The 25,187-nt window shown below is 58.9% G+C and overlaps 2 protein-coding genes across 2 annotated transcripts in view; one reads left to right on the top strand and one right to left on the bottom strand.

Annotated features, from left to right (window-relative positions):
• LOC134154662 (transmembrane protein 209-like) overlaps positions 1–2,493 on the bottom strand; it is a 13,794-nt gene extending 11,301 nt beyond the window's left edge. Inside the window, exons 1-4 of the mRNA XM_062601341.1 lie at positions 2,275–2,493; positions 1,472–1,523; positions 581–707; positions 406–464 (exon numbers count right to left, since the gene is read on the bottom strand). Of these exons, the coding sequence (XP_062457325.1) occupies positions 406–464; positions 581–707; positions 1,472–1,523; positions 2,275–2,493 (457 nt within the window). The remainder of the gene's footprint in view (positions 1–405; positions 465–580; positions 708–1,471; positions 1,524–2,274) is intronic.
• LOC134154661 (uncharacterized) lies at positions 2,492–25,187 on the top strand. Its single transcript, XM_062601340.1, has 18 exons — positions 2,492–2,507; positions 5,286–5,405; positions 5,507–5,652; positions 5,743–5,851; positions 5,991–6,107; positions 6,222–6,289; positions 6,350–6,445; positions 6,566–6,754; positions 6,877–6,979; positions 7,111–7,252; positions 7,334–7,508; positions 7,621–7,720; positions 7,805–7,923; positions 8,058–8,095; positions 8,367–8,479; positions 8,581–8,647; positions 21,177–21,262; positions 25,078–25,187. Exons 1-18 carry the CDS (start codon positions 2,492–2,494, stop codon positions 25,185–25,187), a joined length of 1,914 nt encoding a protein of 637 aa, XP_062457324.1.

Genomic DNA, 25,187 nt, shown 5'->3' with positions numbered 1-25,187 from the left:
GACATTGCTCTCACTCTTCTTCCTTTTCATCCGCTAATAGTATTAGATACAATTACTTTTGAGCCTACTCATTTGAAACCAAATTTGATTATTTGGAAATGTCCTGCAGCCCTACAATACAACACAGCGCTACTATTTCAACTATTCCCCAAAGCCTTATTGCACACATTAAACACATTTAAGGTAGGAAACCTGTTCTTCACACTCTTTCTTACTTGTCACTAAAATGATGAAATTCCAACAGCACCAAAAGGGATAAAGGAAAACAAAATGAAGCTTGGTTATTAAAAAACAACAACAACAACGAAAAACCCCAAACCTTAAAAATGCTTTCCCCAGCAAGAAGAATGAAGGCTGAAACCTTCCCTCCTCCCTAAAACTAATTCATATGCTGTGACAACTCACCAATATACCAGAGCGGCCAAAATGCGATGTTGTAATAGGAACTTATAAGTTTTCCAGTCCTAAAAAGAAAAGGAAGAAGCGATCAATTTAACAGTAACTGGGTCCTATGAAATATTTAAGCATATACAAAGTAGAATGCTTTACTTAGTTGAGTCAGATATAACAATCAACATACATGTCAGTATATATCATCCCCCCAACAGACATATTAAGGAGGCCCCAGGCCCAGACCACTTTCCGCTCTTCAGCCTCCCTCCTAATCTTCACAGTCCTGTCAAGGAGCGAAGCTGCAGAAATCTGTTCTGCCGCCATTGTCTGCAACAGGAAGCACACAAAGAAAGTTAAAGATTGAAAATTTATATACAGTTAGATTCTCACTCTGTACAAGACCTTTAAAAAAGTAAAAAAGCAAAAAGAAATTACATAAAAGGACTTCACATTGAGGTACCAAATCGTGTGTAGTGTTAAGAATGAGCTTCAGTGGTTTAAAAACAAAAAACAAAAAACAAAAACAAAAAACCCCAAACAATATTCCTCTTATAAACTGCATAAGCACTGTCACCTCTTCACAGTGAAACAGTTTCCATTTTCTCCACTGAGGTACAGAGGACAGAAAAGAGAGCCAGATTCCAACAGCGTTTTTGAGAAATAGCATTTTTCGGAATGCTGAGGCAACACTGCCTTCTCCAAGCAAGGAAAACAGACCAAGAAAACATCTTGCACAACCTGGCAGTTTTCCTACTGAAAACACCCACCTATCTCCTTCTGTCAGCTCAGGACAGCTCTGTACCCTCCCCACACCCTCCCCCCTTTACACCACAAAATGCCCTATGTAACAGAAATAACGCTTCCTGCATATTCTACTCCTCTCATCACTCTAGCACACACCATGCCACACACACACACACACACACGCGGGCGCGCTTGTCACCCGCCGGCAGCCCGCCGCACTCCCAGGCCTCGCTGCCAGGCCCTGAGTCGGCAGCGACACCGCCGCTCCGCTCCGCTCCGCCCCCGAGGGCGCCGCGGCCCAGGCCCAGGCCCAGGCCCCGCCCGCCGCCCCCACCGCAGCCGCCTCCAACGATTGGTCGCGCGGACGTGACGTCACTGGAGCAGTTCTGCGGGGGGAGGGGCGGGGCGGGGGGGAACGCCGTTGCCGGGGAGATGCCGTTAACAGCGGGGGGGGAGGGGGGCGGGGGAGACGACTCCGCTTTTGAAAAACAACGTTCGCCCGTGCACAGCCCGGCCGCTTTCCTACTGAAAACCCCCGCCCGTGTCCGTCTCCAGACCCTCCGCACACCCCCCCGCCTTTACGCCACAAAATGCCGCACACAACAGCAGTAACACTGGCCACTTTCCCTGCTCCTCCCATCAGCGCAGGAAACTGCCACGCCTCCCCCGGCCACAGGCTTCAAAACCTCTCAGCTACTTCGTCGCTGAACACAAACATACAAGAGTTACCTCAGAGAACACGCGGTTTGACTGAAATGACAGGATTTCACACGCACAGCCCTCTCCCACCTCCACCACCCTAGACCCTTCCCCACACCCCCCCCACTCTGGCACACACCACGACACGCACGGACACTTGTCACCTGCCAGCGGCCCGCCGCGCTCCCAGGCCTCGCTGACAGGCCCTGAGCGCGCACGCCCCGGCTCCCCCGCAGCCAAACCCCGCCGACCACAAGCAGACTCGGCCCCGCAACCAGCAGGCGCCCCGGGAGGGCGGCGACACCGCCGCTCCGCTCCGCTCCGCCCCCGAGGGCGCCCAGGCCCCGCCCCAGGCCCAGGCTCCGCCTGCCGCCCTCACCGCAGCCGCCCTCACCGCAGCCACCTCCAACGATTGGTCGCGCGGACCCGTGACGTCACCGTAGGCAGTTCTGCGGGGGCGGGGACGCCGTTGCCAGGGGGATGCCATTGCCAGGGGAACGCCGATCCCAGCCGGATGCCGTTGCCAGGGGGATGCCATTGCCAGGGGAACGCCGATCCCAGCCGGACGCCGTTGCCAGGGAGACGCTCGCGCAGCCGCCCCGGACGCTCGGCCGATGGCGCCTGCCCGACCCGGCCGCAAGCGGCCCCAGGCACCATGGCGGCCCCAGCGCGTCGGCCGCGACGCCCCCCGCGCCCTGCCGCCCGCCTTGGCCGCCACCGGCCGTGCCCACACCCGGCCGTACCCTTCCCCTGCTCGGCTCCCACTACGGCCGCGTGCGGGCACACCCCCCGGCTGCCCCACGCCAGAGCCTGGCCAAACGTGTTGCTCCTGCCTGCAAACCTCACCACGAGGAGCAGGGAGGAATAAAAGCACCGCTGGCGGCTGAAAGGGAGCACAACGAGTTACAGCAGACCGCTCTGTGAGCGCGGGCCAGCGGACAACCTCAGCTGCTCCAAAACCCTTCCTGCCTTTGCCTCAGATCCCAAGCACCAACCTGAAAGTAAGAAAGCCTAAAAAAGGAGATTAACTACAAGCCTAGACCGCACAGTTATCGATAAACACAGTGTCTAACGCTTGGCCACTCTGTGCAGTGTGCTGTAGGTGACCCTGCTTGAGCAGGGGGGGTTGGACGAGATGATCTCCAGAGGCCCCTTCCAACCTCCACCCTTCGATGATTCTGTGATGGGCGCTTTCTCTCGCAGCTCCTGCTGTGGGGGTAATGGAAAATGCGTGGAGGACAAAGAGGCTAGAAGCTGGTCTGAGGTGCGGATCCTTACCGAGGCTTGTCAGTCTGCAGAGAGAAGGGGACTCGATGCTCATGTAGTGCTGATGAAAGTCTCCCTGAGCAGGCTCTCAAGCAAAGCTCCTGCATTTGCAGATGCGCACGCACCAGATGGAACGATGAAGCCTGGTCCTCCAGAATCGCCATTGCTAGTGAGGGGCCGCAGGCTTTGCCCTGACTTGGGCTTGCTGGAGTGTCAAGGTGGAGCAGCGTGGCACTTGGAGGAGGCTCTCCTTCAGCAGCTTAAAGGCCTGCCAGCTTTCCTGAGCTCCTTTGCCCTTCTGAGCTGCCTCCCCTGGCATCCCCCTAGCAGGTCTCTGCAGAAGGGGAAGCCTGCTCACCTCAAGGCCAGCCTCTGGGCTCTGCTGCTCTCCTTCCTACCTGCCCTCAGGCTCTGCAACTCCACTAGTTCCCGGGTGCTACAGCCCAGGTGGCCATGGTCTCTGCTGGCACCAAGCCTCCGGGGTGGCCGCTTCCCCTTCTGGCCCTGGGCACCCGCCTTCTTCCCCTCACGCCCACAAAAGCCCAGCACTCAAGGGCACCCAAGACACACACAAGAGCTGGCAGTTCCCTGCCACCACGCAGCCAGCACTGGGCCCCAGCAAGGGGGGCCCAGGCTCAAGCACTTCCTCCCCTCAGAGGTGTACAGCAGCTTTTTCCTCCTCTCCCCACAGGCCCCTTGAACCCAGGACATGCGTTGGCCATGGCACGGCCCTCTCCACGCCTCTCCCCAGCACCAACAAGACGCAGCACACCCCTAGGCCACAGCCACCGCAGCTGCAGCTGCAGCCAAAGAGCCACAGCACGACCGCGGCGGAGAGCTGCCCTGGCAGCAGCCCCTGAGCCCTGACTCCTCAGCTCTGCTCTTCAGGACTCCCCAAAGCTCCCACGCTGCAAACGGACGAGCTCACCACACACCCAGCCAAGAGCCACCCGACTTGGGGCAGTTGGTTTAATTCAGCTGCAGAGAACTTCCTGGGTGCTCGCGTGGCTCACAAGCAGTGCTGCTGCTGCTGCTGCTGCTGCCGTTGTGGCTGCTGCTGTGGCCACTGCCGCTGCCCCTGGGGCTCCCACTGCCGTTGATGCTCTGTCTGACACTGGGTCTTCGTGTGCCGCTGCCACTGCCAGTGGGGCTGCTGTTGAGTCCAGAATTGGAGCTTCCGCTGCCACTGCTGCTACGAGCGGGTTTCCCGCTGTGTCCAACATTGCAGCTCCCACTGTCACTGCCGCTGTGTTTGCCGCTGGCACTTGGGCTGCCGCTGTGCCCGCCACTGGGGCTCCCAGTGACGCTGCCACCGCCAGTGGATCTGCTGCTGCGTCTGCCACTGGGGCTTCCACGGCTGCTGCCGCTGTGTCCGGCACTGCCACTGGGGCTGCCACTTGGTCTGACAGTGGGGCTTCCAGTGCCACTGGGGCTGCAACTGGGGCTGCCACTGTGTTTGACAGTGGGGTTTCCAGTGCCCCTGCCATTGACACTGGGGTGCCGCTGTGTCTTACAGTGGGGCTTCCAGTGCCACTGCCATTGACACTGGGGCTGCCGCTGTGTCTTACAGTGGGGCTTCCAGTGCCACTGCCATTGACACTGGGGCTGCCGCTTGGTCTGACAGTGGGGCTTCCAGTGCCACTGCCATTGACACTGGGGCTGCCGCTCTGTCTGCCACCGGGGCTCCCGCTGCCACTGCCACGCTGCTTGCTACTGACACTGGGGCTGCCGTTCTCTTTTGCAGTGGGGCTTCCACTGCCGCTGCCTCTGGGTCCCTTCGGGGTGCTGCACCCAATGGGAGGGGTCCTGAGCCTTGCACTGGGGGACTTTCCACAGGGGGGCATTGCATGGGGGGGGAGGGGAGGAAGGTCCCTTTTGGGTGTTGCACCCACAGGGAGGGATCCTGGACATTGCACTGGGGGGGGGTGGCTTTCCATGGCAGGGGTGTTGCACCTGGGGGACGATTTGCACAGTGTGCGGGGGTCCCTCCTGGGTTGGGCTGCAGCGGGTGCTGGAGTGCATGAGCCTGGGAAGGGGGTGGGGTTTTTTTCGGGGGGGGGGGGGAAGCAGGGGCTCCGGTGCGGCGCCAGGGCTGCAGGGGATCGAACGCGCGGCGCCTCCCAGGCTCGGCTTAGCGCGGCTCAGCCTGGCCCGGCCCGTCCTGGCCGCTGCCTCTCTTGCAGCCGCTGCCGGGGAGCCGGAGGTGCGGGGCGAGGGCCCGCGGTGGGGCTCGCCCTGCGACCGCCGCTGCGCCGCCATTAACGACCCGCATGGCGACCTGCCCTCGGCCTCCCACCCCCATGGCATCCTCGCCCCCCGCATCCTCGCCCTCCGCATCCTGCCCGGTAGGGAGCCCGGCGGCGGCAGCGGTGAGGGGGGTCCGCGCGGGGGGTCCCTGTGCCAGCGCCCACACCCGCTCGCCTCTCGCCCGCAGTCGTCACCCGCCAGCAGCACTTGAACGAGGTGCCGGCGTGCGAGAGCTGCGGGGCAAAGACCACGCTGACGGCCGAGAGCGCGGTGGAGGCCAACAAGCTCTCCAACGACGTCAAGGTGGGTCCGTCCCCCCGCGGCCCATGCCCATCCTGCTGCACGGGAGGGGAGGGGGTCTTTTCTTTGGCCGCGACCTTCTCCTCTCTGCAGTTCGGCTTCAAGAAGTGGAAGAGCCACGCGACCGCCCGGCCCTGGGAGGACCGCTCGGAGATCAGGAAGGAGCTCTACTCCAACCTGAACGTCATCCGCGGCTTTGGAGGTGGGCGGCCGCTGAGGCTCTAGGGTTCGCGGCAAAACCCTGTTGGGAGGAGGGAGCCCGGTTAACACCCCCCCCCCCCCCGCCGTGCACGTGGCGAAGCGGCTGGCGGAGCAGCGGAGGGGCCGGTCGCTGTCTGCAGGCTCCACGGTGACGTTGGGCAGCGTCCTCTACGCGCTGCTCTTCGGCTGGTGGCTGGCGCTCCTCTACGTCCTGGTGGCCGCCGAGATGTTCCTCACCGTCGTGGGGGCTCCTTACGGTGAGTCTTCCCCAGGTGCCCATCCCCGGTGCGACCGGGCCGGGCTGTCGTGGTGGGAGACGGGACGTGCGCGTCGGGGTCCTGCCCCGCGTCCCGATGCCGCTGTCCCCGCAGGGCGGCTCTGCAGGGACCTGGGCAGCTACTTCCTCTGGCCCTTCAGCAAAGTGATCCAGCGGGTGGAGGTAACGGCCGGGTGCCGTCCGTACGTCCGTCCCCGCCAGCCCCTCCTCACTCTCCGCCAGGGTCCCGCCGCGGAGGCCGACGGCACCCGGGAGACCTCGGCCCTGCTCGGCGGCCCAGCGCCCGGCCGCTGGTGCCCCGCGGACCCCGGCTACCGGGTGAGCGCCCGGCGCGGGAGGTGCTGGACGGGGCCCGAGGGGCGGCTCTTTGGGAGCCCGGCTGCTCCCGTTTGGCTTTTTCCACCCTAAAAAACTGCCGCCACCGGGCCGTCCTTGCAGCAACGCGCTGCCGCTGCTGCCGTGTGGCTCTGCCTGGGCTACCCGGCGCTGGCACTGGCCCACGGGCTCGTCTGCTTCGTCGCCTGGCTCCTCTTCTTCCTCATCTCCGTCACCAAGATGAGCACCCGCACGGCCCACCGGGTGCTGCTGCCGCCCCCGGAGCGGGTACGAATCCGGCGCCCGCGCATGGTGGGTGGCCCCTGGTGCTGGGGGTGGAGGGTCCCCTCTCGATGGGCTGGCTTTTGGCAGGGGGGGACACCCAGACCAGTGTCACCCGCTTGGTTTCCATCGCCCCGCTGCCGCCGCTGCAGACGAACGTGCCGCTGGAGGCGGAGGTGATCAAGTGCTGCTACCGCGCCATCAACGCCTACTACTACAAGTACGCCATGGACGGCATCAACGTCTTCGCTGTCAGTATCCTTTTCCCCCCTGCTTCCTTTTTGTGTATAGGGGGGGACACGTCAACTGGGCACCACCTTGAGGTACCACCCCTCAAAAACCACCGACCCCCCCCACTTCGGACACGTCCTTGATGGCCGCCGCAGACCTGCTGCCGCTGGTGGTGGTGACGCTGGTGCTGGGCTACGTGGACGGGCGCAACTGGGTGACGAGCTCGCCCGTGAAGTTCGCCCTGGCGCTGCTCTCCATCATGCCCCTCTCCTACTACATCGGCATGGCCATCGCCAGGTGAGCAGCTGCCTGGTGCCGGGGCCGCCCCGCGGCGCTGCTTCCCGCCCCATTGACCCTTTGCGCTTCCCGTCCCCGCAGCATCTCGGTGCAGAGCAACGTCGCGGTGGGGGCGGTGGTGAACGCCACGTTTGGCTCCATCACAGAGCTCACCTTCTACATCACAGCGCTCATCAAGGGCGCCCGCAAGTGCTACGAGGAGATCGTCAAGGTGGAGCTGACGGGCACCCTGGTGGGCTGCGTCCTCCTGGTCCTGGTGAGCCCGGCGGGGAGGAGGCGCTTGTGTCACGAAAGCCCCCGTCCTCCAGCGTGGGAGGAGGAGAGGACCTCCTCGCCGAGGTCACACTGACAGCCATGTTCTCTCCGAGGGCTTGTGCACGGTCATAGGAGGCATCCGGCACCAGGAGCAGAGGTTCAACAGCCGCTCGGCGGGTGTCAGCTCGGCCCTGCTCTTCCTCTCCGTGGGAGGTGAGTGCCCTGGCAGTGGTGCCGTCGGGGGGAAGATGTCCCACGCCATGGCCTGGCGCCCACTTCCACCTCTCCTGCCAGCAGGCGTCTTCGCCCCGATGCTCTTCTCCAAGGTGTACGGGAGGCTGGTGTGCGGCGAGTGCCACAACATCACCCAGAACGCGCTGGGCCACTACCTCTGCAAGAGCTGCCACTTCGACCTGGTAAGCCCCCAAACCGCGGCACCCACGGGCGCCCGTAGCCCGCCCGGCTCCTCGCCGGCGGCCCGCAACGGGCACTGCAGGGTGCCCAGGGCACGGCCATGGCGCTCGCCCCGCTGATGGGCTCTCCGTTGCAGGTGCAGAACAACAGCATGCTCTACTACAGCCACATCCAGTGAGTGTCCTGGGGTGGACCCGGTCCCCGTGTCGGGGTGGCACTTCGTGGGTTGGCTCACAGGTCCTCGGGGAGCTGCCTGGTCGCGGGCAGGGCGTCCTCCCTCCTGGGGATGGCACCGCTGTGCCTGTCTGGTCCCAGGGCTGGACCACGCTGCGTCCATCTCCCTCTGTCCTGGGACAGCCGCCGGTGTTCTCAGCTCTGTGTGGTGCAGGGGAACGCCGGGGCCTCCAAAGGGCTCTCGCGTGGGGCTGAGCGCCGTGTCCCGCAGGCCCCTGGTGTACACAGTGTCCCTGCTGCTCCCTGCCGCCTACCTCATCGGCCTCTTCTTCACCCTGAAAACTCACTCGCACATCTATGACATCCACATCAGCGACTGTCACAGTGAGTGCCGCCCCGGCTCCGCTCGGCGAGTCCTCTGCTCCCCTTCCCACGCTGGGAGGCTCACATGGGGTTTCTGACTCATCCCTGCTCCTTTCCCCCAGGGCCCAGCCACCACCACAGCGCCGTGGTCCACTGGTCTTGGTGGAGGGCACTGGTCATCCTCCTGCTGTCCATGCTGAACATCCCTTTCCTGCTTGAAACAAGCATCTGAATAATCACAGAGCTGAGCAGAAACTCTTCACTCGCTCTTCACTTTCTATCACAGAAAGGCCCAGCACTTCCAGTGCCACCAGCAGGAGGGCCCCAGAGGCTCTGCTGGTGTGTTCACGGAGAGCAAGGTGCAACAGCGTGTGTATTCCAAAACTACATTCACCACTGCTGCCTTTGAAGGCAGGACTGGGCGATGTTGGGCAGGGCTCAGTGAACCCATGGGAAGGGCTCTTGCAAGCCAGCGCCCATAGCACAAGGCTTTTGCAGGAAGCACGCTGGAAAAGAAGGGCCCCCAGTAGTGACACTTACTGCTCTGGCATTCTCGTCCACTTCATTCCAGGCCACTCAGTAGGTGCTCCACCTTCTGAAGATGGCTTCCTCCCGCCTGGCACTGCCTTCTGGGCAGAGCACTCTGGGGTGCCTAGGAATGGACTGCAAATACACACCGCGGGGAGGTGGCATGAGCACAGGGGGAGTAGGGTCCCCATTTCAGCCTGACAAGTTGGGCACCTGCTTCTGCCGCAGAAGGCAGTTCTGTAGCAGAAGCACGTGGGTCCCACTGACTGGGGTCACATCCACAGGAATGGGGATCACCCCCTAACAAAACACCCAGGGCTGCACGTTATGCCCAAAGTAGAGCTCTGGACAGAACCAGAGCAAAAATTTCTCTCCATGCAGGAAGGCGAGCAGCAGGGTCATCTGGCAGGACAGGCTCCAAGGCACAGCATTACGTGCTGTGCTGCCAGCTACATTAGCCACTGCTCCGTGGCCCCAGGGACTCTGTTCCGGGATGGGCAATGGTTTGCTGCCTGTCTTCCTTAGTCCGGTGGCCTTACGAGGTCATCCTACAAGGGACAGCCTAAGCTGGAATACAGCCACACCGCTGTTGTGTTAAGGCAGGATCAAAGCAGAGAGGAAAGGTGTCAGGCTCTCACTCTGGTGCCAGGGCACATGTCTGGCTTCATTCTCCCTCTGTCATAGTTTCTTAATTCTGTCTTCAACACTTGAACTGCACCATATTCAGTGTTGCAGAGGTGGGAGGGGACCAGGTCTTGGGGAAGACTTTGCAAGGTACCTATTTACCACTAGCTCACCATGACATGGTACCCATCTACCTGCACCCAAACCTCTTCTGCTCACTGGAGCTTTAATGGGCAGCAAGTGCTGTGAGCCTGGAGAGTGGCCCTCTCCTCCAGCAGCAGCTGCTGGTGCATCCATCAACTGCTCATAGCTCACCTCTTCAGTAGAGCCACCCTGCTGTCTTCAAGTGTTTTGCTGGCAGAGCTCTAGCCATGCGTCATAGCCTGTGTTACACATCAGGGCTGCGAACGTTACAGAGCAACAGTCAGTGACTTGCTTTGCTGATAAAAGGTGATACAAATCTTTCCTAGTGATGGGAGGCACCTTTCTGTCTTCAAAAGCATCCCCCAAAATAAGCTGCAGCCATCTTCAGGGCGGTGGTGGTGGGGTGCTGCTAACAGTGCAAAGCCAAAATCATGTGTGCATGAACACACAGCAGCCTCTAAGCCTGTGTGTGGGGCAGGTCATCCCTCCCCTCCCAGAGCCCTGGGGTGGCTGCTGCAGCATGGGGACAAGTGTTTGAAGGCTGAGTAAAGCACCTTGCTGCTTCACCCCACAACTGACTTGTTTTCAGAGGCAGCGCTGGAGAGCATGCAGCTCTGGTTTGAGGGCTTGCTGCTAGGTAAGGCAATGCTTTTGTGCATCTTGACTATTTGAACGATTCAAGGTTCCTGCTGGCGCACACGAGCTGGGGGACCTTTGCTGCTTTGGGGCCTAGCTCTGCCACATAGCTAGAAGGAGGATAAATTACTCCAGGCTTTGCTTGCCCGGGCTCCTGCTTGGCTTCGGCTGCCACTGCTGTTGCTGGAGGCCTGGCTCCATCATCTTCAAACAAGGCTGTCTTAAAGTACTAGTTTCTCCTTTCTAAGAGCAAATCTGCCTTTTAAAAAGAAAACCTTCCATGATGTCAGCGTGTTGCTACCTTTGCCAGAGCAGGGCTGTTTTCCTAAGGAGCAGAGGCTTTTGCTGGGCTTCCCTTCAGGGTAAAAGGGTGCTGACAGGAAGGCTCCCGGGAAGGCTCAGAGCAGAGGCTGGGGAAGAACCTTCCCTTCTGCGAAAACAGAGCTGCCATAGCCCCCACAGAGCCCTCCTGTCCTCCCTAGCAGGACTGCCCTGCACATTGCCCTAGAGTTTAGTGAGCTGCCTTCCCCTGTGCTTGCCTCTCTCTTCTCTCCATTCTGTCCTGGATCAGCCTTTTGGCTCTTCCCTGGACAAAAGCCTGCCAGATCATTTAGCTCTTTGCCCATATTCCCCTGCAGCTGCTCTTGTGTGGAATGGAGGGGCTGCTGTGAGCAAGAGCAACGGGTATTTCTGCAGTTCTGAGAGGCAGCTTCTTCTCTGTAGCATGGAAACATGGGCTGCCCTTGCCAGCAGCAAGAGCCTTTCCTTGGCAGCATCTCACCTCTCTTTCTCACCTTTGCAGATGAAAATACGCAGGGATTCAATCCTGACAGCCACTAAAGCAGCTTCGATTGTGTCCCTTGAACCTCTTCCAAGTATTTTTCCAATGTGAGTACTTTCCCTTCTTTCTTTCCCCCTGCCTGACAAAGGCAGCAGCCTCTCCGCACAGGTTTGTTAGGGCTGCATTGCCAGGGCTGGGGGAGGCTGCTCTGAAAGTGCTTTGGGAACAAGTCTTTCCAGCGGCTGGGTCCCACCTGCCTGCAGGCATGCTCTGCCTTCATCTGGGCTCTGTGGGTGAGGATAGGGTTCTGCAGAACTCTGTGATGTTGTCCACCTGCTAAGGGCTTTGTGTGTAAATGCTTGATGCCTTTCTGCTTCTTTGACACTGGGTGCCCAGCAATAATCCGTTGCCCACCCCTGAACACAGAGCCTTTGGGGCCACGGAGCAGTCTTGTAGTTGGCAGGACAGCAGGTAATGATGTGTTTCAGAGCCTGTCCTTGCAGATGACCCTGCTGCTCTCCTCACTGCCTGGAGAGAGTCTCCCTTGGGCTCCTGGAGCTCTCCTTCAGGCATGACGTGCAGCCCCAGGTGCTTTGGTGGGAGGTGATGCACTGATGTGGCCCCAGTCAGTGGGAGCCCTGTGCTTCTGCTGCAGAATTGCCTTCTGCTGCAGGAGCAGGTGTGAAGCTGGTGAGGGCCAGGTGGGGACCCTACTCTCCCTGTGCTCATATCACCTCTCCGCGGTGTGTATTTGCAGGCCGGTGCCAGTCACCTCAGAGTGCTCTGCACAGAGTGCAGCAGCAGGCAGGAAGAAGGAACGGAGAGAAGCCCGAGCACTAGTGCATGTCCTCTGAGCGAGGGCCGTCAGAGGTCTGGAGTGGTAAGTGCTCCTCATTGAGGCCCTTCATGTGCCAGCCTGCTCTCTGCCCAGGCCTTGTGCTATGGGCGCTGGCTGTACAAGAGGCCTGCTGGGCCCTGGAAGGCTTTGTGCAGGGCTTTGTTTTCAGAGATGCCAGCTGTGCTCTACTTCTGCAATGTATCTGCCTCTCCAGCGCTCTCTGTGAGCAACCCAACAAAGCCTCTGGGGCTCTCTGCTTGGTGGCTGTGGAACTGCAGGGCGTTTCCACGCTAGAAGATGGAGAGTTTCTCTTCAGCTGTGTGATGAGTTAGATCTTTGGTGTGAACAAGCAAGGGATGTTCAGCCTTGCTGGGCTTCCCTTCAGGGCAGAAGGGTGCTGACAGGAAGGCTCACGGGAAGAGTTAGGGAACAGGCCTTTCCCTTGCGGGAAAAGAGACCGGCTCTGGCCCCCACTGCGCACCCCTGTCCTCCCTAGCAGGACGGCCTTGGCCTTTCTGCCGCAGGAGGGCACAGCCTGTTCCTTTCTGCCTCCTTCTCCAGGGGGAAGAAGAGCCATGGGCGGAGACAGGGACAAGCAGGAGAAAGAGCAGCAGCAGTGGCAGTGTCAGCGGCAGACCCGGTGGCAACAGAAGACAGAGCAGCAGTGGCAGGGGCAGTGGCAGCATCAGTGGCAGCCACAGTGCCGGCAGCAGCCCCACTGGCAGTGGCAGTGGGAGCCCCAGTGGCAGACACAGCGGCAGCCCCACCGGGAGCCCCAGTGGCACTGGGAAACCCACTGTCAGACAGAGCGACAGCCCCAGTGTCAGCAGCAGCCTCACTGGCAGTGGCAGTGGAAGCTCCAGCTGCAGGCACAGCGGCAGCTCCAGTGCCAGTGTCAGACAGAGCGGCAGCGGCAGTGGAAGCTCCAGTGGCGGGGACAGCAGCAGATCCACTGGCGGTGGCAGCAGCAGTGGAAGCCCCGGTGGCGGGCACAGCGGCAGCCCCAGGGGCAGGCGCAGTCGAAGACCACATGTCAGACAGAGGGGAAGCGGCAGTGGGAGCCCCGGGGGCAGCGGCGGTGGCCACAGCAGCAGCCACAACGGCGGCAGCGGCGGCAGCAGCAGCAGCAGCTCTGCTTGTGAGCCGCGCGAGCACCCAGGAAGTTCTTGTGTGCTGAATTAAACCAGCTGCCCCAGGCCGGGTGGCTCTTGGCGGGGTGTGCGGCGCGCTCGCCCGCCTGCAGCGCGGCAGCTCTGGGGAGGCCTGAGGAGCGGAGCGGAGCAGCCGGGGCTCGGGGCCAGGAAGGCTCCTCCTCACAGCGGCTGCTCCCGCGAGGCGCCAGGGAGGGGGCGGGGCTCGGCGGCCGCGCTGCCTGCTGGGATTGCAGTTCCCGGCGCGGGGCGGCAGCGGCATCGCTGGGCCTGGGGGAGGGAAGGGGGCGCGGCGAGGGGCCCAGGCGTCCGAGCCGGCGCTCAGGTAACGGGGGTGGTGGGGAGGGGGGGTGCTCGGACACCTGGGCCCCTGACGTGGGAAGGGATGGGGACTTCCTGGGCACGTGGAAGGAGGGGCCCAGACGCCTGGGCCCCTGGGGTAGGGGGAGGCAATGGGGTGTCCGGATGCCTGGGCCCTGGAGTCAGGGCGGGGCAGAGGGATGCCCGTACGCCTGGGCCGCTCGCGTAGTGGGCAGAAGAGAGGTGCCCGGACACCTGGGCCCCTCGGGTAGAGGCGGGCAGGAGAATGCCCAGATGCCTGGGCCCCTGGGGTGCAGGGGGGCAGAGGAGTGCCTGGACCCCTGGGGTGGGGGGGAGCAGGGGGGATGTTGCCCCAGTGGTCCCCATTGCCCTGCACATGGGTGTGCGTGGGGCTGCCGTGTGTGTGTCTTTGTCTGTGAAAGGCCCAGCTGTGTCGTTGGCATGTGCGTGTCGGCGTGTTTGTGGGGCAGCCATGTTGACGTGTGCATGGTTGCTGCAGAACAAGCCAAGGGTGATGAGCTCGATTGAACGTATTTGCCATGACACTGTCTGAAATTAGCTTAAAACTCCAATGCAGTGAGTTCCCAGCAAGACATACAGGTTGAACCAGGTGATGGGATGTCTCCTCCCTGTCAGAGGTGCTCATCGTACATCATCCATAGCTCCAGCATTTCCCATGGCCAGTTCACACTGCGCAGCTGTGGTGGTCTCTGATAGGGCTGTAATTAGCTGTGCTGTCACTTGATGGCACTGGCTCAGTGGAGATGGGAGCAGCCATGAGAAAGGGTCACCAGCAAGGCTGGGAGCTGGCCTGGGAGTCCTAGTCTCCTAAGGGAAGGAGCCTCCTTTGGAAAGGTGTCTGCTCTGTCCTTCCCTTCTGCAGCGCCCCATTGACCATGCAAGATTGGAGCTCCCTCCCATTGCTTCCCCTCTCATTTCTTTTCTGTTTTGCTGTCCCACAGGCTTTAGGGGCAGAGAACAAATCCCCAAAGAATCTGTTCAAATGTTGGCAGTGACAGGTGAGACTTTTGGGGGAAAATGCCTCAAAACCAGGGGCAGGGGCTCAAACACCCACTCTAAAACACAGCATTGGCCCCAGCACAGCCCCAGTTTGAATTAGACATTCACACGAGCCTCTGCTTTCGGCTAGATGCTGCCATCACCCACTAACAACAGAGAGGACTGGGTGCTCCGTGGTGCCGTTCATTTCCTCCTTGGGTCGTGCTAGCTCAGGCAAACCCCTCTCTGAAGTGGCTGCTGCTCCATGACCTGTGAAGCAGCTGAAAGAGCACCAGTGTGTCCACAGATGACTAACCCTTTGCTTCTGGCCTCCCCAGGGGAACACTTTGTTGATAGGCACCGAGTGGAGCTGACTGAACGCGTTGTAGAAGTGAAAGGTGTCCTGGACCTCCTGCTCGGGGACATTCTGGACTTTGAGCAATACCAAAGAATTCTGGCGGAGAAAACATCCCACACCATGATGCGTGAGCTGTTCAGGCTGATGCCGAGCTGGACTCCCTGGTGCAAGGATCGCCTGTACGAGGCCCTGAAGAAAAAGCCCCCACGCCTCGCTGAAGTCCTTGAGAAGTAATTTGCCGAGGCACTGACTGCTCTGTGATACAGAGGAGTTCTTCCATGGAGAAGCAAAGTTCCTCTAGGCAGCTCACAAGTGACTTCACAAATGGCAGCATCACCAAATCACTGAATCAACGCATTGCTGAAGTTGGAAAGCACCCCTGGAGAACATCTGCCTCCACCCTCTTTTCTTTTATACCTGGAGGTATACCTGGAGCATGCTGACTGAGACTGTGTCCAGTTGGGTTTTGAGCACCAGCAAGGATGGAGACTCATAGTCCTGCTGAGCAACTTGGTCCAGTCTTCCATTGCTCTTGCAGCAGAAAATCTTTTCTTACATTTCAATGGAATTTCTTGTATTTCTACATGTGCCTGTTGCCTCCCATCCTGCCACTGGCTGTCACAGAAGAATCTGTCTCTGTCTTCTTTATGCCATGTCCCCATCAGGTACTTCTGTACATTCAAATTGCCCTGAGCCTTCTCCCCTTACACACTGAACAGGCCCAGCTATCTCTGTCTCTCCTCATACAGGAGATGCTCCAGGCCCTTAGTCTTCTTTGTGGTTGGACTCACTGCAGTAGGTCCATGTTTCTCTTGTGCTGGTGGACCAAGCTCTCCAGGTGCGGCCTCACCAGTGCTGAGCAGAGGGGAAGGATCACCTGCCTCCACCTGCTGGCAATGCTCTTCCTGATGCAGCCCAGGATACCATGGCTGCTCTTTGCCACCAGAGCACATTGCTGGTTCATGGTCAGCTTGGTGCCCACCACAACCCCCAGGTCCTTCTCTGAAAAGCTCCTCTCCAGCACGGCCAGGTATCAGCACCCCTCCCTGGTTACACACCAAGTCCCTGCTTCATCAGGACATTGTTGAAGAAGCAATGGGAGACAGCGTGGAGCCCTCCTGGAGGCAGCTGCACAACACCTGCTGCTCTCCTCTCCTGCACTGAGCTTGCCAACACCCCTGCTGCCTCCCCAGGCTGGTTGCTCCTTCCCAGGCACTAACAGCAGCTTTGTGGCCACTGGTGGCCTCTCAGGTCTTGAGGCACAAGTGAGCTCACTAGCAGAAGCAGCAGCAAGGTTCCTCCTCCTGGCTTCCAGGTGGGTGGGGCTGGAATCACCTCCCTGTCAGCACTGACACCATTTTCCTGCCGCGACGCTCCCGGGTGCAAGGCACAAGTGCCCTCACACTCAGCATCAAAGCCTTGTGCCTGCCAGTGGCCATGCTGGGCTGCACTGGAGGGTTTTCCAGTGCAGGAGGACTGAAGTAGGGGACACAGAACAGATCCAGGAGCAATGTGCTCAGTGCTAAGAGAACGCTAAAAATGCTACATGTCTGTAGCCGGAAGAGAATGGAAGGGAGCAGAGGGACTGCTTTGGCTAAAAGGCAGCACCTGACTTGAGCAAGACCACACGTGTGCTTCCATACAAAATACTTAGGCAGCTCCATCAAGCTGCAGAAGAAAGGTTAGCCAGTTGGTTACTCGCACGAGAAGGGACATGGACTTTACTGTGCCAGACATGCTCCATATCCCTGCAGGCTTGTTAGAGGGAAGTGCAGTGTGCCTGGCAGTTTTTGAAACCCCTTGGAGTTTAGGTTCAGACTGCTGCAAGGATTTCTCACAGCCAGACCACTTAGTGGGAAACCATTACCGTGCTGTGTAAAGCAAATATTTTTCACCAGCATTGCATTGTATTTTGTGCCGGTCACATCCTTTCTGCTCAGAATATCACAATGCCTCTGTACTGCCCTGGAAAGTGGCATTTGCTGCAGATCCTTCAGTAGATGCATGGAAGCCAACACATGTACTTCCAACTTCACCTGCACCTGGGAGAGGGGGAAAAAAAAAACCCAGTGTTAGTTTTTCAGCACACGTAGCCCAAAGCGTTTGTGGAAATAAATAGTACATGGGAGTGGACGGTGCAAAAATGTAGAGAGATGTAAAGCCCTCAGAGGAACTCAAAATGAAAGGGGCCCACACAGAGGAAGACATTTGATTTTTTGTGTTTGATTATCACTCAACATGCTCTTGAAAGAGAGTGAAGGAAATTCCACTGGATATCCCCATCAAAGGGATGGGGCCGAACTCTTTTCACTAGTGCCATGCAACAGGACAAGAGGCAACGGGCACAAACTGAACCAGCGGAAGCTCCGCCTCAATATGAGGAGGAATTTCTTCCCTGTGAGAGTGATCGAGCACTGGGAGAGGTTTCCCAGAGACATTGTGGAGTCTCCTCCTCTGGAGAGATTCAGACCCTGCCCAGATGCAACCCTGTCTAACATGATCGAGGTGACCCTGCTTGAGCAGGGAGGTAGGACAAGATGATCCCCTGAGGTCCCTTCCAACCTTACCCATTCTGTGATTCTGTGATATGCCCCACACGTTTTCAGAAAACCCACTGACCATATCTACTTACACCATTGGCCAACCTGGACCCCTGCAGGTCTCTCTGTCTCCAAGCATCCCATCTTCCTTCACAGCTCAGAAAGGCAGTTTTATGGAGGACAAATCTTTTAGCCGCTTTCTGCTGAGCCTTCTCGATGGAGATGTATATGCATACACAAACACACACACGGGTACCACTTGCCCTGTCGAAACTTCCTTTTTTTCCAGGGAAACTCCTCTACAGGACTATGTAAACCAACCAAGAAGACCCTCAGTGTCTTCCTGCATCTAGCACAATCAGATAGTCTCAGAAGCCAATAAATGACATTGCTCCCAGTCAGCACGGGATGACATTCAAAAATGCTAGTGTTAGGCAATAGGTTTGTGGACACGCCAGCAAATGTTGAAAGCTGTAGAGAAACAAATCACAGTGCTGGGTGAGGAAAAGATCCTGGAGCAAAAAGGACCTCTCTGATGATCTCCGTGCTTTGAAATAGGTCCTGTCACAAAGCAGGGACTCCAGAGGAACCAGTTTGCCCTCCTCCTCCGCCCATCCCTTTCCTTTGTCAGAGCCTGGGAAGCACACTGCATACACGAGTGGAAGGCCCACATCTCCAATGGATCTGAGGAGCTTTCCTTCTCTGACAATACCTATGCAGACTCTTCCTGGGCCCTTCTGCGAATGGAGCCATTAGGAGCCACAGTCATCTCAGTGTGGCCGGGGACACTGCTGGGGAGTTCTTGTTTTCTTCTTGAAATTGTATGAGTAAAGAGAAAAGCAAGAACTCAGCCCGTCCAGGAGAGCTCCTGCTGAAGGTGGCAGCCCAGCATGCCAAGAGGCCCACTTGTGTTCTGAGGCCGTACTTGAAGACCAGGCTGAGAAAATTGTGGGCTTTACCTGAGGACTTTGGCTCCCCAGTATGGCTTAAGGCCTTTGTGATGAGGAGTTCCCGTACCCTTTTCCGATCCAAATCATGCTCCCATACGGGCAGCTGACTCTCTGCTGTGACAAACGTGGTCTGGAGGAAAAAGCCAGCCCAAGATGTCTTTCTGCCTTGCTTGCTTCTGGTAGGGATCAATCTTTTCAAACAAACCAAAACCAGAACCACTCATTCCTCTCCATGTTATAGGCTCCCCAAATAAGAGCTACAGAAGGACCAAAGCACAGGGAATGGCTGGGCAATAAAGTGCCAGAGGGTATTTGCTGCAGGAGGAGTAAGGCCTCTTGGGGAGTAAATGACCACATCTGAACTTTGCATGCACCGGGGCAGGCTGTGAGCTAACAGCTCTTGGTCAGGAAGGAGAGGCAAGAGAGAGGTCGCTGAAAGCCACATCTCCTTGCCCTGCGGAGGTGAGAAGAAGCCCAGCAGAAGTGCTTTGAAGAGGAAGAGAGAAGCCAAGCAAGGAGCTGCATCTGGCCCTGCCACAGGTTGACGGTGTGCTTTCAGGCCAAGGTGGGGGTGTGCTTCTGGAAGGACCAAGCAGGCAAAGGCTTTGTGTCTCCTGCGTCTGGCTGAGGAAGCTCCCAGGCCCCAGGCTGCTGGAAGAAGACCCTGTTGGGGCAATCAGTGCATTTTTGGCTGTTCTGCACCTACTTGCTGTTGTTCCAGCCTGTGCTAGAAAGACTGTGCTGAAGCACCAGCAGCTCTCAGAACACTGACCTCAAGCACTTAGTGAGCTGCAGTTTGCAAGCAGAACCTCCATGTACTTGCTGCTGCTCCAGCCTTTGCAAGAGAGGCCTAGGCTGGAGTAACATCTCGTTGGAATCGGACTCTCTCCTCAGCCAGAGGTCTGTCTGCAGAGAAGGCAGTGCCTGGCCTGGCCCTGGGGCCTGTGGGGCAGAGGCTCTGCGGGCTGGCAGAGGCCATGTGGGGTTTTCTGGGAGGAAAACATCTGCAATGGAGGAGAAGAGAGCTAAATTCCCTAATTCTCCCTCCCACCGCACTTCTGTTCTGCCTTCCTCCCCTTCTCGCACCATGGCTCCACCGCCTGCTGCTTTTCCTGCCAGCACCAAATGCCCTCTCCTGCGTCCATTGCCTGCCTTAGCCAACAGACCCCAGCCCACTTCTGGGGCACTTCGCTGTGCCCCAGAGAGCCCTCCCGGCAGCAGGGCACTGCCTTGGGGCACCCACCTCTTGGCAGGTGCCAAGGAGCAGCTGCCACAAAGGCTCCTGGGGCCAGCAGAGCTGCTGCTGCTGCTGCTGCTGTGCGTGGGCAGAGCAGGGGCAAAAGCACTTTCTGAGCTTCCCCACAGACCTGCTGACCCCTCAGCAGCCTCCCCAGTCTCCAGCTCTTCTCCAGCCTTGGCACCTCCTTTTCCCTTCCCCCAAAACAACAGCGTGGAACAGAAAGCCAACACTCAGGAAACCTCCTTCCCTGTGGAGTGGTCCCTGCCTTGACTTTCCTCCGGGCAAGTTCCTGGGGCTGAGCAGCAGCTCTGAGCAGCCTTGCCCCACACAGCCTCTGATCTGGGACAGCAAGATCCTGCCCTTCTGTGGGCTGCTACTTCCCACCATGGCTTCTCCACGCAGCGCTGCAGGCAGTTGCCCAGGCGGGCTGAGTGCTGACCAAGGCAGGTGGCAGAGGCATGGCCCTGGGCACCCTGACCTCCCAGGACACTGCTCTCAGGCACAGCCCTGGGCACACCTGGCTGCACGCACGCCCTGCTCGCACAGCCCTACACCCTCCCCGGCAGAAGGAAGCCGTGCCGCCCTGTCCCTCGGACACTGTGGCAGCAAGTCCCTGCCCTAAAGCACCAGCTGCTCCACCGAGAGAGCTCTCTGGAAAGATGGCCTCAACCATCACCTGCGCGAGGTCTCCAGGACCCCGCGAGCAGCTCAGCAGCACTGCCCTGCAGCCAGAGACTTCCCACTGGAAGGGCTCTGCCCATTTCTGCCAGAAGGAGCTCTCAGCTGCTGCCTCCCTCCTGAGCGTCCGGAGCTTCCCTCCGTTTTGTCTCAGCTCAGCTCAGCACGGGCAGGCAGTGCCCTCAGCACTGCGGCTCCTGGCAGAGGAGCTGCTCCTGCACCCAGCAGGGAAGTCATTTCCCCAGGCTTCGGGGAGTGAGTGAGCTGAGTCAGCCTGGGCCCCTCATTTCTTTGGGGAGAAGCCCTCCAGGTGGTGGGGCAGACACCTCCATCCCATGCACGCCACCAACCCCCAGGACGGTTGTGGGATTCATCCTGCTTAAGCTGCCGTGTGCCCAAAAGAGGTGCACAGAAGTGTGCGAGCTCCTTGTCCCCCCTCCCATTTCCAGTCCAAGGTGGTGGAAGGTGGGAGTCAGCTGCTGCCGTGGAAACACTGGGTGACACCAGAGGTGCCAGAGGTGATCCAGGGCATGCGCAAGAGCCTGCGAGCTCTCCCTGGGCAATGTGGAGAGACACAGACCCGTGTGTGGCATCATCTGGGGGCTCTGGGGGACATTCCCAGAGGCAGGATGCACCAGCTGCCCACGCCTGGCAGGAAGAAACTTCTCCTTCGGCACTGAGCCAGGGCTTTGCTGCCTGCCAAGGCCTTGCTGGAGGTTTCCCTGCCATCGGTCCGTTCTCAGCACTTCCTTGCACTGGGGGCAGCAGGAGCCGCAGCCTGTGCTGTGTCGCCATGGGTGGAGGCTGGTGCAGTGCCCCACTGCCCCCCTCCCCTCGCAGCCAGGTTTCCAGCATGGGGCCATGGCCTGGCTGAGTGCAGCCGCAGCACCCAGCCCAGCCGGTCCCCCGGTGGGGTTATCCCTGCCCCAGGACCTCCCCAGTGCGGGGGTCACGGCAGCCCCACAAGTGCCGCGCCACGCAGCGTGAGCAGCGGGTGCCCGTCATCCCCCTGCGGGGTAAGGCCTTCGCGACCTCCTTGCCCAGGATCGCTGTCGAGAGGCTGAGCGCCAAGATGGGCTGTAGATGCCCGGGGGCTTTGGGGAGCCTGGGCAGGCTGGGGGTGCCCCAAGGGTCCTCCGCTGATGGTGCCTTGTGGTGCAGGGGGCATGACGTGTCTTTGCCTTGCTTTGCAGTGGCCGTGCCCATCTGGGAGGGTGTCTCCAACTACATCCAGGAGAAGCTGGTGCTGAACAAGGTGGGTGTGCCATCCTCTCCCTCCCCTCCCATACCCATGCTGGCAGCAGCACTGACCCCTCGGGGCCATGGGCCGCAATAGTCCTGCCCCTCCTCTCCAAGCAGAAGCAACTTCCCTGCAGAAGCATGCTGCAAATGACAGCTGTGCCCCAGACCGACTTCTCCCAAAAGGGAGGTGCCCAATGTGCAGTGCAGCTGTGGTTGCTGGAAGGGTGGGAGGCTTTCTGGGCCCTCTCTGGAGATCCTGGCAGAGTGCAAGGCCAGAAAGAGAGCCGTTCTGGGAAAGCCTTTTCTTCGTGTGCTGGAGGGGCGGCAACGTTGCCTTTGGAGGCTGAGGAGGAGGGGGAGGAAACTATGGGGAATGGCCTTCTCAGGGAGTTCTCCAGGGCTTCCGCCAAGCTTTCCAGAAGGCTCTGTCTTGCCCCTTTGCATGCCAGCCATGGGCAGGGCACCTAGCACCGTGGCCATGCTTGGAGAACAACTCTCTCTTTGTCTGTCTCCCATGCTTCTAAGGCTTCTCTCTACTTCTCTGGCTGCAGGATGTGAGAATTATTCCCCTTGGCAACTTCAGTGTTGCTACAAAACAAGTCATTGCTGGCAAGAAAAGTCCTCTGACTGTTCAGAGACCCGCATTTCGCCTCTCAAGCAACCTTGTGGATCTTCACGGCCTCAGCCACGAGGAGGCCTCTGTTGCTGGTAAGAAGGCAGACTGAAACCTCGGCTTCCCCTGGGGACATCGCGGGGCTGTGGCTCTCTGCTGTTTCCCAGGGGCTGTTAGAAATTGAGACTTGCTGCCCCGGGTGCTGAGCAGAGCTTCAGGGTGTTTTGATTATCACAACATTATAATGCAGAATCCAACGAGAGTCTCTCGGTGTGTCTCTCTCTTGCACTGGCTCGAACACGTGGCTCCATAGTGGGGCTTTTGTGGCTGCTGCTTCCAGTGCCGTGTAGTTGCCACTGTTGTTCCCCGTTGATGCCACAGCAGCCGTCTGCTCAAAAGGACAAGTCCTTCCTATTGCTTCCTAACACCGATGGATTAAGAGGCAGCGTGGAAGGCTGTTGTGCAGCCCATGTGTTTTCCTCCTCCTTTGGAGCCAGCGTGACATGGCACAGCTAAGGCTCGTCAAAGCATGGCCTGAGTGCCGGCACCATTCCTCTGTGCACTGCCTTCTGCTGGCAGCTGGCCCCCTTGCTGCTCTGCTTGGCCTGCCCTCCTGCCTCCCGCTCCCAGGAGGTGGCCAGGGCTTGCTCTTGGTGTCTGTGCAGGGAAGGAAGCCCTGCGGTAAACTTGGCCCAGGAGGCTGCAGAGTGCTTTGAATCTGGGTCAGGGAGGGCTGACAGGAGCCTCCTGTGGGGGCTTTTGTGGGGGTTAAAGCAGAGAGCTCTGCAGCTCCGTGCTGCCGCAAGACCTTCAGGCGCCCAGCACTGTGTGGGAGCCTGCTGAAGGGCTCCGTCCGTGACTGGGCTGCTCTTTGCTTGTTGCCTAGGGCGCAGGAAAGCTGAGACCCTCAAGTATCCTCACGTAGCCGTGGCCATCTCCGTGCCTTGGAAAACAGTGGCGGCCTGCGTGGAGGAGACCGTGTACCTTCTGTCTTGCTGCCTGGCCAATGGGAAGAACGTGGCCCTTCTTTTCAAGGGCATTGGCGTGCTTCTCATTGAAGGCAAAGAGGTGACAATGTGGTTTTACAGAGGCTTTCTGCGCAGGCTGAATGCCTCCCCACAGCTGCTCAAAGCTCTTCTGGATGTAAGTCTGCCTTTTTCCACAGCTCTCCTTCTCACCCCTTTGCAAGCCTGGCCAAGTCCAAAGCAACCGCTTTCCCCCCACTGCCAGGTCCTGGGAGTTCTTTCCTGCTAGGCTTCCTCCAGAAGTCTTCCAGAAAGTCAGCCTTTCCTTGGGGTCTTTGTGTTAGGATCCCATTTGTCTCCAGGCCTCCTCTGGCCATGTTTGGGATTGTGGGGCAGTGCGTCCAACAGCTGCTCCTCAAGTTGCAGAAGACTCTCGGGGTTTGTCACAGACAAAGTCATTGCAAGCCAGGGCCTTTGCCCAGGTCTCCAGTGCAGCCGTGTCATTCAGCCTGGGCTTTCTGGTGCAGAAGGCCTCTGTTTGCCTCCCTTGACTTCTCCACTATGCAACAAGTGCTCTCCTGCATCAGCCTCTTGGCTCTTGCCCTTGACAGAAGCCTGCCAGTGTTTCTGGCCATCTGCCTGTATTATTCCGCACCTGCTGGTCTGTAGAATGGAGGTGGGGATGGCTGTGAGCAAGAGCGAGGGGTGTTTCCCTCTTTCTGAGTGGCAGCTTCTTCTCTGATTAGTGGAAACATGGTCTGCCCTTGTGGGCAGCAAGGTCCTTTTCTTCGTAGCATCTCACCCATGTCTCTGCCCTTTGCAGATGCCAGAGATGAGGCATTCAGTTCTCGCAAGCACCCAAACAGCGGCTTCCCTGATCCATTCTGGCTCTCTCATTGTCTTTCCAACGTGAGTACTTTGGTTTGCTCCTTTCCACCTGAGTTCCTGGCTCACCCAAAGAGCAGCTCCTCACTACAGGTTTGGTCGAGGTGTGTTGCCAGAGCTAGTGAAGGCTGCTCAGGATGTGCTTGCAGAGCAAGTCTTCTGAGGAGTTGGATCCCCGTGTGCTTCAGCCACGCCCTGGCTTTGCTTGGGCTCTGTGTGGGGGTTCTGCTGAGCTCTGTGCTGGCTCCCACCTTGTGAAGGCCTTTGTTGCACTAGGGGCCCAGGAATGGAGGCTGTTCTTTGCAGATGCTCTGCCCTGAGCTTGGGAGGGATTGCAAGGGCTGTGGAGGTCTAGATTAGAATTTCCTACGAGGGTGGAAAGCTGGAGGAAAGGGGCCTTGTCTGATGTGCCTGCACAGGAGCCTGCTCAGGAGCTGTCAGACAGGCTGCAGTGTTGACCTGGAGGGTTTGCTTTGGAAAGCTGAGAAGGAGCTCTCTCCCCAGGGGTAGAGGGAAGGCCTGGAGCAGTGTGAGGAGGAAGCTGGTGGCCCTGCAGGCAGGATGCTGGGTCCCTGCACTTCCTGAGGGAGTCCTGCAGGAGATGACCTGTCCTGCATATTCCCCCTTTGGGAAAGGCTGCTGTTTGTATCAGCTTCGCAATGTGCCTGCACGCCCAGAATTCACAGAAGCAGCAAAGGAAATGCGGGGCCCTTCCTTGCGAGTGGTATCTTTTTCTGGTTTACAGGTATGTGCTTGAGAGTGCCCCTCCAAGACCATCTGTGGGAGCTGTGAAGCCCACGTGGGAAGAAGAGAAGGGACTAGATGTTGCCAGCAGCAAGGAAGGTAATGGAGTGGCTGATGCCTGGCTGGGCTTTGCACCTTCTCCTTTGTTGGTCCTTGGCAGGGCATTGGAGCCAAGGCTGCAGCACCGTGGCTCGCCTAGCATGAGGCACTAGAGGCAAGGCAGCTCAGCCCTGATGGGGAGTCGACAATCTGCTCACTTGTGCCAAGACTTCCTTCCACCTTCAAAGCAATTCGTTCTGCCCTTGCCTTCTGTGTTTCTCCTACACATTTCCAAAGCACAGCCTTTGGCTTGACTGTGTGTTTTCTTCCCTTCTGATTGCAGAGCATGTATCTGGCCAGCGCCTCCTCCAGCGAGAGAGGCAGCCTGAATCCAAAGTGGTGGCTACCAATGTGGAGGAAGGCATGGTGGAGGAAGAGCCTCGAGGCAGGTGA

The sequence above is a fragment of the Rhea pennata genome, unplaced genomic scaffold (genome assembly GCF_028389875.1).
Source record: "Rhea pennata isolate bPtePen1 unplaced genomic scaffold, bPtePen1.pri scaffold_33, whole genome shotgun sequence".
NCBI classification, from domain to species: Eukaryota; Metazoa; Chordata; class Aves; order Rheiformes; family Rheidae; genus Rhea; species Rhea pennata.
Note: the sequence above shows the minus strand (reverse complement) of the source record. Positions and strands in the feature narration are given on the sequence as shown.

Coding starts and splice junctions, on each gene's coding strand:
- LOC134154661 (XM_062601340.1), top strand. Junction 5,406..5,506: donor CTCGGCCTCCCACCCCCATG/GCATCCTCGCCC, acceptor TCCCTGTGCCAG/CGCCCACACCCGCTCGCCTC. Junction 6,290..6,349: donor AAGTGATCCAGCGGGTGGAG/GTAACGGCCGGG, acceptor ACTCTCCGCCAG/GGTCCCGCCGCGGAGGCCGA.